Raw genomic sequence first — 11,443 nt, 5'->3', positions numbered from 1 at the left:
TTCTGTCTGACTGTTAATTTGTTCTCCACAAGAAACAACAAGGGGTGCTTAATGACTCGCTGACTTGCAAAAGCTAGGGATAATTTAAAATATCAAATAAAATTATTGAAGTAGATAAAACATGAACATTGAACATTTCTGCTCTACTGTATAAAAACCTCAAGTAAACTCATTTGCATTTGAAAAACTAATAAGGTACCATCAGATATAGTTTTCGAGTAACTATTAAACTTAATGTGCTAAACATCTGTGGATCTTTTTGTTTGAAGAGGAGTTCACTATCAAATTTTGTAAAATCAAGTGGTTGCTGCACTCTTTTCAAGAGCGCGGTGCTGCCTTCAGGTGCTCCTCCGTGATTCCCCTTACCATGTTCGGAAATCAACGTGTCACAATTTTACCTTGTGTTTTGAACTAAGCCGAACAATGCTGTAAATTAGGCTGTGTTTAAGAGAGAGAGCACCTTGAAAATAAAATTGGCTATGGTGGCAAAATGAGGAGGAAAACACGAACTATGCACGACTCATACAAAAATAAAAACAACGAATATTAAGACGAATATAATAAAAGAATTTACGTGGCATGCCAAACATGTGCTATGTAATGCAATTCTTAAATTGCCAGAATTGTTGACACGCTTACATGGTCGCGGTCAAAGTAGCGGATCATGTTTTTGTGGAGCCTTCATTCACACTCGATGTATAATTGTGATATTTACCACAGCACGTGAACGCTCGGTAACTTAACGTGACGTCAGAACAGGAAGTTGTTCCACGCTAGTGTTGTGATGATGACTTTACCGCTCGTTTCACAGTAGTACACCGTTTTTCTTTTCATACAAAGACACCGTGTTATCCAGTGAAAAGCTTTAATTTGTGTCGTACAGAGAAGCAAACAGTGGGCGAGTCGAAACAACCGTCAGACATGCAGACAGAGAGAGAGGATGAGGATGATGCATCGGTTGAAGAGTATGTTGCCCTGTCTAGTTTCACTGGAAGTGGCAGCGACCAGGTTAGAGACCCACACAGACGCCTGGCAGCCTGGTAACGGCACACCTACACTGAAAAGGTTCAACTGTGGTGTTTTTGTCCCGCAGCTTAGTTTCAGCAGAGGTGACAGACTGCGCGTGCACGCCAAGCCTTCATCAGAGTGGTGGTGGGCAGAGCTCCGTGGGGTCATAGGTTATGTCCCTGCCAGCTACCTGCGCCAGGAGGAGGAGGAGGAGGAGGAGGAGGAGGAGGAGGACACCTCCCTGGAGGACCCATGGCAAGATGAAGAGTACTTTGGCAGTTATGGGACACTGGTTAGAAACCTGAAGGGGTCACACTGTTAAAGGCGTCACAGCCTGCTCATCTACAAGCTGAATATGTTGACTTTAGACTGATTTCCTGCCACTCACACAGTCATGCATTTCAGGATGGTGGTTAATAAACATTAAAGTGCATTGGCCTTACTTGAGATGAATCCATCACAGTAAACATATTTTCTTTGGACGCAATTGTTATCCTAGTATTGTAATCTGTGGTGGTGTGTTTAAGGACAACTTGGAGATCACAGAGAGCTGCAGAAATGCAATACATTGACGAGACATGTTGCAGAATCAAACCCATAATATATCTATGCTAATTAAGTGTAAAAGGCTGCTGTTTACCTATTGACTTTCAAACATCTTCAGGTCAGCATTTCATAGAAAACAAATCAAAAAAGGCCCTGCTCTTGTTACAGCAAGGAAATTGTTAATTGTTAATTTGGATCCCAATTAGTTGTTACCTTGGCAACCACTACTCTTCCTGAGGCAGAAGTGGTGATGGATACCTTTCAATTAAGTTCTGAGGTCTCTGCAGTGATTGTCATCCTCTGCTGAAGTAATTTTAAAACAATGGCTGTCTGGAAGGCAGGAAATTAAACACACAAAAAATAAGGCAAGCTTTGAATACTAATTGTCAGCTATTGTGCTATTGTGTTAAAGGTGTAGTGTGTAGGATTTAGTGGCGTCTAGCAGTGCAACTAACTGAAACTTCTCCCATGTGCAGAGTGTGTAGGAGAAGTGCGGTGGCGGACGTGAAAATACACTTGGTCCTATCTAGATCTGGTGTTTGGTTTGTCCGTTCTGGGTTACTGTAGAAAGAACAGTAATGAAAACACAGCTATTCTTAGTTTCGGGTGATTATATACAGATGTTATATCCCATTTCTGCCTATATAGCTCCCTAAATCCTACACACTGGGTCTTTAATTGGCAAACTACGGAGAGCCAAAGTGTTCAGTATTGAACAAACAAGACATTATTGAATAAATATCCGTTTGAAAAATACACAAAATGATTCAATGGAACCATGAAACTTATGTCCGTTTCGATGTCACAACAGCATCTTTCTCAATTATCATTTTACTTAATAACGCCACTTTTCATCACACAGTCTTTGTCAATTTAAGGCAAACTGGGCACAGACATAGTTATGTGATTGGTTGTTGCTGAGTGTATAGTTTATTGCAGTTGAGTTTAATTGGATTATTTGATAATGTCTGCATTTGCAATATAATTTATTCCGTTATGCTGTCTTAAATTAATATAGAACACTGTGGATCTTTGTAAAATAACATGCAAACCTGCCAGTATCATCTTGACTACACCACGTGTCATGACTTGTCACATGTTGCACTGAGATACTTATCAAAGAGTCATATTAGTTACTCTGTTTTATTCTCGCTTCCTTTTTTTAATCCCACAGAGGCTTCACTTGGAGATGCTGTCAGATAAGAGCCGCACTGAGGCGTACCGGCAGGTTATTCTCGGCAACAGCGCCTCTCTAAGGAATAAGGTGGTGATGGACCTCGGCTGCGGGACTGGCATCATCAGCCTGTTCTGCGCTCAGCTGGCACAGCCCTCAGAGGTAATGGCAACAGTATGGCTGCAGGGTAAGTCACTGAAACACTGAGGCTCAGGTTGCTGGTTATGCCGTCTACAGGGTATACACCAGTGGGGCAGCTCCCACAGATGACCTGAGGAAAAAATATGAAGTTAAACAAAGCTGAATAAATATGATTTATGTAGGGAAAATAAACAATTAAAAAGTTTGCTGAGGCTATCATGCAAACTTTTATGTTACAAAAATTAAGCGTGGATCATTTTTTAAGTACCTGCTTCCTCATTTATTGTTAATGATTGATGTACATATTCATATATAGGGGTGTAAGCAAATAAAGAATTTTTATAGCAATGCAGCTGAACCAGAGATACTGTTTTTTTGTTTTTTTTATTCCACACCTTCTTAATTAACAATGCAACAAGTCTTCCATCAGTTGAGATTTGGGTGTGTTATGCTAGTAGGAGCTAATGTAGCAAGTTACACAACATTTTTCATGGATGCAGTATCACTCCCTATGACCTGTAAACAGACTTTGATGTGTAAAATTGGGAGAATTTTCCTTTTAAGTATCAACAATTTGTCAGCCCATCTGGGAAAACAGTCATCTATTTCCAATTTTTGGTATTTTTAGCCCCAAAATGTTTTTGAAATTAGACCACATTTGCATAAAGTAACACACAATTATAACAGAAATTTACATATTATATATTTTTTTACACAAAAATGTAGTTTAAAGCTCTGAGTTCATCTCAAATGACACAAAACTCACAAGAAAAATAGCCTGAAATATGAGCAGTCTCTGTGTAATGTACCAGACTGCTCATTACTCACAGGTGCTCTGTATATAAAATATTGGTGTACCTATACTCCCACCTGCTGGACAAGGAGTGCTGCTACATGGCATAACCAGCATGCAGTGTCGAAGTCTCTCTGTGGTTCTTTAGGTGTATGCTGTGGAGGCAAGCTCCATGGCCGAGTACACCAGACAGCTGGTGAAGCAGAATGGCTGCGAGGAGGTGGTCACGGTGCTCCAGGGACGAGCTGAGGAGATTGAACTACCCGAGCAGGTGGACATCCTGGTGTCAGAGTGGATGGGAAACTGCCTGCTGGTAATAACGCCACTGCCATTACTAACAATACAAGTTACTGTGAGAGGATGTGTTCTACTTTGCTTTATCTCCATGCTATTAGAGTTTCATTGGACCCCCGTCATGCACTTCCATTCTGAGTCTCATTCAGAGTTTGAATATACCACAAGTCCAGACATTGGTTGCCTGTTGGTTTTTATATTGATTTTAAAGTTATTGCATTTGTTTAAAGCACTTTATGGTCTTGCCCCGACATATAGTACATCTGAAATGCTTACAGGGTATAAACCAGTACGGCGCCTCAGGTCCTCTGGCAGGAGTCTGTTGGTTGTTCCAAAGTGCAGAACTGCAGTCTTTGGTGAGCCAGCTTTTAGCTGTTATGCTCAAAGCCATTGGGACAGTCTGGCTGAGGACATGAGAGCCGCTGGAAGTGTTAAAATCTTTTAAACATAACAATAAAATATACCCATTCACTCAGGCTTTTGATTAAGAATGGTTTATAGACGTTATTTACATTATTTTTATTCAGCTACATTATTGTGTTTATGTTGTAAAATTTTATTTTTTTAGTACTATTAATATTATTATATTTTTATACCCCTCTTATAGATTTTATTTGTCTTTATTTTGTCTTTTTAATATATTTTATGTAGTTTTTAGTCTAGCTTTTATTGAAAATTCAATTTTATTGTCATCATTTTTAATCTTTTTTTACTTTATAATCATTTTTTTCTAGTTACTGTCATTGTGTAGCTTTTAAAACAATTTTATAACATGTTTATCTTTTTTATTATCCTACATGTTTTTGTTGTTTTTGCCTGTTTTGTTGCTTTTATTTTGACACTTGTTCCATCTTATTACCGGCTTGTCAGTCATCTGTGGAACACTTTAACACGCACTTATCTGTATAAAGGTGCTATGCAATGCAATCGATCATGTTTCTTTCTCTCCTTCCTCTGGTCTAGTTTGAGTTCATGGTGGAGTCAGTCCTGCTGGCCAGGGACCGTTGGCTTAAGGAAGGCGGCGTGATGTGGCCCTCATCTGCGGCCCTCACCTTGGTGCCATGTCAGGCCAACAGCTATTATGCAGAGAAGATGGCCTTCTGGGAGCAACCCTATGGTCTGGACTTCACTCCTCTTCAGTAAGGGCCATTAGTCAGCTGTTCTCACTGAACATCACCCTGACTTACTTATATTTTTTTGTACTCAGATTTTCTACAATTAATAAGGTCACTGTGTTGCATTTCATTCTCAGTAGACATGTTAAAGATCTTGATCTCAGAGGTGAAAGTTGAAGCATTTAATATAACAATCTGTTGTGCCAGGTAGTGATGCCAGATATCTGATTTGCATATTGTTTACCTGTATGTGGGTGGCTGAACCAACTTTTCCTAGTTGTGTTACATTGCACAGAAGCCCTGCATGTATAGTTTCCACCAGGGATCAGTGTGATAATGGTTTGTAAAGGTTTTTTGTTTTGAGAGGACATATTCAGAATGTACATGAATTGGTTGAATGTTACTGTGGGTTTTTCAGTGTGAAGATTTTTCATCAGTTCGTCTTTTTGTAATATGCGCCATCGTTTTATGAGAATGTCTTCAATACCTTCTGAAACTTTGTCATATTATGTAAGAAACACATTGGGTCAGCAAGCCCCCCTTTTTTGAGTCACCAGAAGGTGGTGCTCATTCCAGAGGAATTTACTCCCTCTATCCCACAGGAAATCATTCAAGGTTTTCAGTCCCTTTATGGGGTATGTTAGTGTAGAGAGACACTATATCTAAGGTTACCAGAAAGGCATCATCAGGAAGTGGGAGGGGGTTGACACCGGAAACAGCCTCAGGAACTGAGCCACTGAGGGCAAAAAACATTTGGTGAACGAAGCATGGTGGACTGGAGAAGAGTTGTGCAACATGCAGCATGTACTACACAGGAAAGCTGCATTAGTAGAGGAACAGTGGTCATAATACAGCGAAAGAATATATATATATTTTTTTTTTCCTTTAATGCAAGACAAATGTTAAAACACTAATGGAACAATACAAGAAAGACAAGAACAGTAATCCCAGGTCAGTTAAAGGAACACTTCACCCACAAAATGATCATTTGTAAATCAATAGGTAATGCAGTGTGACCTGTAATACATGAAGACAATCATGTTTAACTACAGCAAAACCCTATCAAAACATCAGTATTGTCCAAGTCTCACTATCCAGTCTAATTTGCAACCAAGGCTTGAGAGAAATAAGTCCTTTATGTGCATAAAAAAGTCTTAGATCTCTGACATAACCTGTGAAAATGGGCGCAAACCCCAAAGTGTTGCATTTAAATGTTTGTTCAGTGTATTATCTGTGGCAGCAACCTCATTTCCCCACGGTGCTTGATAACATTTCATCTCTGCAGGCCTTTGGCTCAGCAGGAGTTCTTCACCAAGCCCAAGTTCAGCCACCTGGTTGAGCCCGATGACTGCCTCGCCACTCCCTGTGATGTCCTGTGCCTTGACATGTACACTCTGCAGGTCAAAGATCTGGAGGTACTGTGTGTCTGTGTGTGTTCCTTTTTATCATCAATTGCACCACCCCACACAAGTTGCAGTTTTCATCCCAGAGGGCCGTGTGTTTCATTTCTCAGGAAATAAAGGGTCAGTTTCATTATTGTGTGGAGAAGTCTGGTGTTTTCCATGGATTCACCGCCTGGTTCACTGTTCATTTCGAGAGCCTGGAGACAGGAGGCGCAACAGTGGAGCTTAACACCGGACCTTTCTCTGAGTAAAACCGCAAAAACGCTCACTCTGTTGTGCAGCACAAGAAAGGATAGTTTATTCAATAACATCAGTGCTCATGAGCTCTTGCAGCAATTTTAACAGCCCATACTGACAATTCAGATCATCAAAATTTGTGAGTGGCAAACATACAAATACTTTGGACTTTAAAATCAACCTCTGTGTATACCTTTGTTACAGGCTGCACTATATTTTATTCACTTGAATATTAGTGTCTTAAAAAGAGTCAAAACTGCATGACAGTGCTAAGTAGACCCCTTTTCTCTGCAGGCCAACACACTGGAAGCAGACTCTGTTCATGCTGGACAGGCCACTTAGTGTGTATACTGGAGACTCCATCAGTGGAAGCATTCTCCTGCGCAGGAACCCCGTCTGGAGACGCCACATGACCGTTACCCTGCACTGGAGCATTAACAGCAGCACAGGGGAAACAGACAAATGCCAGGCAAACGTTTTATCCTAAACTTTGTACTCTTCTTATCTAATTCATTGATATATGTCCTTAAAGTGGCGGTGGATTGTTTTCTTCTGTTTTACAGCATTGTGGTTACATTAGTGACACTCATGCAATTTGATTCCCAGTCCTAACTTGACTTTTAACTTATAAATTATGTCCTTAAATGTGTTTTTTTTTCTCTGTCCACAGGTTGGGACAAAGAGTTTCCCCATGTGGAGGTGACAGATTCTCCGTCAGCATTGGAGATTCACAGGAAAACAGTCTAATACATCTTCTGCTGAGTTTAGGGTCAGCTGTGAGCTGCTGCTGACCTGGAATAAAGTGAGAGTCATAAGGAGGCTCATCTGACAGGACATGTAGTCCTACTTAAGCCTTGTAAGTACAGGCCCAGGTGATACAGCACAGTGTGAACTATGGTTTTAAGGGCAGAAGAAGTTACATGATAATGATGAACTATGGAGCACTGCTGTGACTTGAACTTGAATGCTAAGTGAATTAACAGGTTTTATAGAAGACAACAGCTGATGACTGAAACAACAAATTGTTTTGAACAGTATTTGTGGTCTCAATGTGCAACAAAAAGAAATGGCTCACTACTCCACACTTTGCTTTTATGTTGGTTTTTTTTACCCTATATGCATATTGTTTTACAATAGGCATTTCATTTACATTGATTGTATTAAGTGCTATACATGCCAACAGGCTTGTATGGGTTTAAGAAAACAACCATGAATTATCATGATTAGAGATATACCTTTTTCTATATTTACAGATTAGAGTGAACAATGTACGCCACTTAAAATATTATTACGATTGTTAATTAGCCTCATAGGCATAAAAAACAACAACATTGTGGTACCTACAAAGACAATTATTCACAATAAAATTAATTATTCCAAATAAAATAACTGTACAATTAGTAAAGTCATCTTGATATGAAATGCATAACAGCATTTTTGGAGTTATTAAACTACAACTTTGCTCTTTATCCCTTTCTCTGATCATTTGTTAAAATGTAATTTTTCATTAGTTGTGTTGGTTTGGGATTTTTTTTTTAAAAATTACATCGACATGACACTCCTGTTGTGCATTTGTTACTGCTATGTGCCCTGGCACATTTATTAGTTTAAGGGCATTTTTTTCTTGGTGGATGCACTTCTCTTGGTCATGGCTCCGTCTTAGTCTTTGCTTTTGCTCTGGAGCGTGTGTTGACCTCTGTGGATGACGGCTGAGTGGGTGAGGGTTCAGGAGAAGGAGGCCTGGAGAGTGGGACAAACAGGGGAGGTTTAACAACTTTGTCTTTAACCACCTTTACCACACTTTTATCCCTTTTCTGTCTTAGGTGTTTATCACAGTGGTTCACAAACGTATCCAGCTTGACAAAGGTCTTGTTGCACACTTTGCAGTGATATGGCCGCTGTCCTTTTTTGAGGCGTATGTGCAGCCTGATGTATGATGATCGTACAAAGGTGCGGCAGCAGACGCCACATTTCAGATCCTCCAGGGTACTCTGTGTCTTCTGAGGCTGGTTGAGTGCAGGCGGTGACACTGGTTTGGCCTGCCCAGATGCCTCCGCAGCCTTGTGAGAGAGCAGGAGTGCCAAAGAGCGAAAACCCTCACCGCACTGCTCACACTTGTATTGCCGCTCCCCTGTGTGTAGACGAACATGTGCCAGGAGTCCAGCCTTCTGTGTGAACGACTTGTCACAGTAGGTGCACTTGAAGGGCTTCTCGCCTGTGTGGAGCCGACGGTGGGTCTTCAGATGGGAGGCGCGGCCGAAGGTCTTACCACAATCTGGGCATTTAAATGGCCTGTCCCCGCTGTGGATTATCTTGTGCGCCATCAGGTGGGAGGACTGGTGGAAGTACTTGCCACAGGTGCTACATCTGAACTTCCTCTCCTTGTTGTGAGAGGCGAGGTGAAGGTTCAGGTGGGCGGAGGAGATGAAGGTTTTGGAGCACAGGCCACAGCTGTGAGGGTCCAGGCGGAGGCGGCGGTGTGGACGTCGCCCGTTAGGGAGACTGCTGCCTGCCTGGCAGGATGAGCATTTGGAAGGACTGACTGCTTTTTGCACACGCTGCTGTTTAGGAGTGGCTGAAGTGTTGGTTGAATCAGAGTCCGGCTCTGATAGCCTGCATCCACAGTCTGAGCAATGCTCAGTCTGTTGGTCTTTATCACTGGCTTTATCCAACATGGTGCGGTCTAAAACCAGAGTGGGAGGATCTTCATTCTTTGACACATCACAGGGACATCTGAAAGTAACAAACATGTGTTATTATGGATGGATTACTAAATGGACCAACCAGGTACAGGTCAAGGGGCTTCCCTGGCCTTCACCTGCAAAATTGCACTCATATTTATAAGGAAGAGCCTCAAAATGACCACAAAGAAATACATAATGACCACAAAGAAACTACAAAGAGATACAAAAATAAGCAAAATGACCAAAAAGGACAAAATTACCTATATAAGACACAAAATGTCCTCAAAGAGACCCAAACAACTACAAAAAAAAACACAAAACAACCACAAGGTGAAACAAAATGACCACAAAGAGATGCAAAGAAACACAAATTAACTACACAAACATACAAAACAACTTAAAGGAGACACAAAATTAGCACAAAGTGAAACAAAATGCCAAAAACAACTAAATTAGACTGAAAGAGACCCAAAACACTAAAACAACCATGAGACACAAAATAACTACAAAAATGTACAAAAACGACTACAGACACCATAAGTTGACACACAATGACTACAAAGCAACACAAAATGACCAGGAAAGACACAAAATTACCTCAACAAGACACGCAATTTCTTCAAAGACACCCAACGACGACAAAAAGACACAAAAACAAACACAAAGAGATGCAAATGAACTGCAAAGACACACAAATTAACAACACAAACTAACAAAAACACCACAGAGACACAAAATGACTACAAAACGTCCAGATAAGACACAAAAGTACCTCAACAAGACACACAGTTTCCTCAAAGACACCCTAACGACTACAAAAAGACACAAATAGACCACAAAGAGATGCAAATGAACCGCAAACGGACACAAATTAACTTCACAAACCGACAAAAGAACCACAGAGACAGGAAACAACAACAAGGAGACACAAAATCACTACAAGGTGATGCAAAATGACCAAAAACACAATATTAGACACAAAAGAGACCCACAACACTACAAAAAGACACAAAATAAACACAGGAAAGGTAAAATAACTACCAAAATGTACAAAACAACCAGAAAACAACTACAAAAAGACACAAAACACCCACTATTGGACACAACATGACCACAAAGAGGTGCAATTCACCACAAAGTTTGTGTCTTGCTCCTGTTTATGGGGAGGTGGTGGGGCCCTTTGCATATCTGTGCCCTGGCTTCTGTTGTCTCATCACCCGCCCATGTTTATTATGCTTTACAGCGGTGTAGCCGAGGGTGTATTACACAAAGCATGCCCGTGTCAGCTTTATTACCAGCTGAAAACAAAGGCTAAATCACAGATTATATTTTTTATCACTTCCCCGTCCCTGACGCCGCGCTGTAGTTTTGTGCACGACAGTACAAATCTGATCATCGGATCGATGACCTGGCCAAATAACTGACATGCAAATGTGAAACCAGAAATACACTGGCTGAGTTGACAGCAGATCTGGTGCAGGCCTTCGCCCTCAACAATGAGCCGACTCGCTCTGAGGAATAACACATGAACAAAAGATTTTACATACCGCGTTCATTCTTCCTATGGAAACATGCATGTGTTGAGAGTGATTGTCTTGTGAAGGCAGTTAAACATCTCATTAACACAGACAGATTAGCAGCGGAGGGGGGAGATCGCATTTCAGCTCCTACGTTTTCCTGCAGCAGCAGCAGCAGCAGCTCGGTTTGACCGGACACGGAGGCTGCAGCATCATCTAGCGAGTGGCGGAGTAACTGTCTGATAATGTGGGAGAGGCAGTACAGGAACTAAACTGACGAGGGGAAACAGCAGCAGAACTAAGCTCAGCATGAATCCTTCCCTGCATAACAGTGCTTTAGTAATGCAGAAACATATAACACTATGCCGGCCATGGTTTTTACTGGTGATGAGCTGTATGCACCATGTACATGATGACCTCTTCGCCTCTCTGCACAGTTTCGTTTCATTGGTGAATCAAGACGAAGGGTGTGTGATCTGTGATTGTTGCCGCCCTGCTAAGTTTCGTTTCATACAAAATATTACTCCAGGG

General features: G+C 41.2%; 2 protein-coding genes across 3 annotated transcripts; one reads left to right on the top strand and one right to left on the bottom strand.

The window, feature by feature from the left end:
• Positions 1-773: 773 nt before the first annotated feature.
• On the top strand, positions 774-8,180 carry prmt2 (protein arginine methyltransferase 2). 2 transcript variants are annotated; one of them, XM_050049083.1, is made up of 9 exons: positions 774-1,008; positions 1,094-1,300; positions 2,729-2,890; positions 3,811-3,975; positions 4,920-5,095; positions 6,357-6,486; positions 6,585-6,721; positions 7,006-7,180; positions 7,382-8,180. In XM_050049083.1, the coding sequence occupies exons 1-9, from the start codon at positions 922-924 to the stop codon at positions 7,412-7,414; spliced, it is 1,272 nt and encodes a 423-aa protein (XP_049905040.1). In that variant the 5' UTR covers positions 774-921; the 3' UTR covers positions 7,415-8,180. The 2 variants fall into 2 exon arrangements, 1 of the variants encoding a protein (XP_049905040.1); XR_007570238.1 differs by lacking the exon at positions 7,382-8,180 and having other exon boundaries at positions 6,585-6,850; positions 7,006-7,143.
• Positions 7,787-11,310, bottom strand: LOC126393162 (zinc finger protein 45). The gene is made up of 2 exons (XM_050049085.1): positions 10,943-11,310; positions 7,787-9,444 (listed from the first exon to the last, which is right to left on the bottom strand). The coding sequence occupies exon 2, from the start codon at positions 9,384-9,386 to the stop codon at positions 8,358-8,360; it is 1,029 nt and encodes a 342-aa protein (XP_049905042.1). The 5' UTR covers positions 9,387-9,444; positions 10,943-11,310; the 3' UTR covers positions 7,787-8,357.
• Positions 11,311-11,443: the final 133 nt, after the last annotated feature.

This window comes from Epinephelus moara, chromosome 7 (assembly GCF_006386435.1).
Source record: "Epinephelus moara isolate mb chromosome 7, YSFRI_EMoa_1.0, whole genome shotgun sequence".
In the NCBI taxonomy this organism is placed as follows: domain Eukaryota; kingdom Metazoa; phylum Chordata; class Actinopteri; order Perciformes; family Serranidae; genus Epinephelus; species Epinephelus moara.
This window is presented reverse-complemented; position numbering and strand designations above follow the sequence as displayed.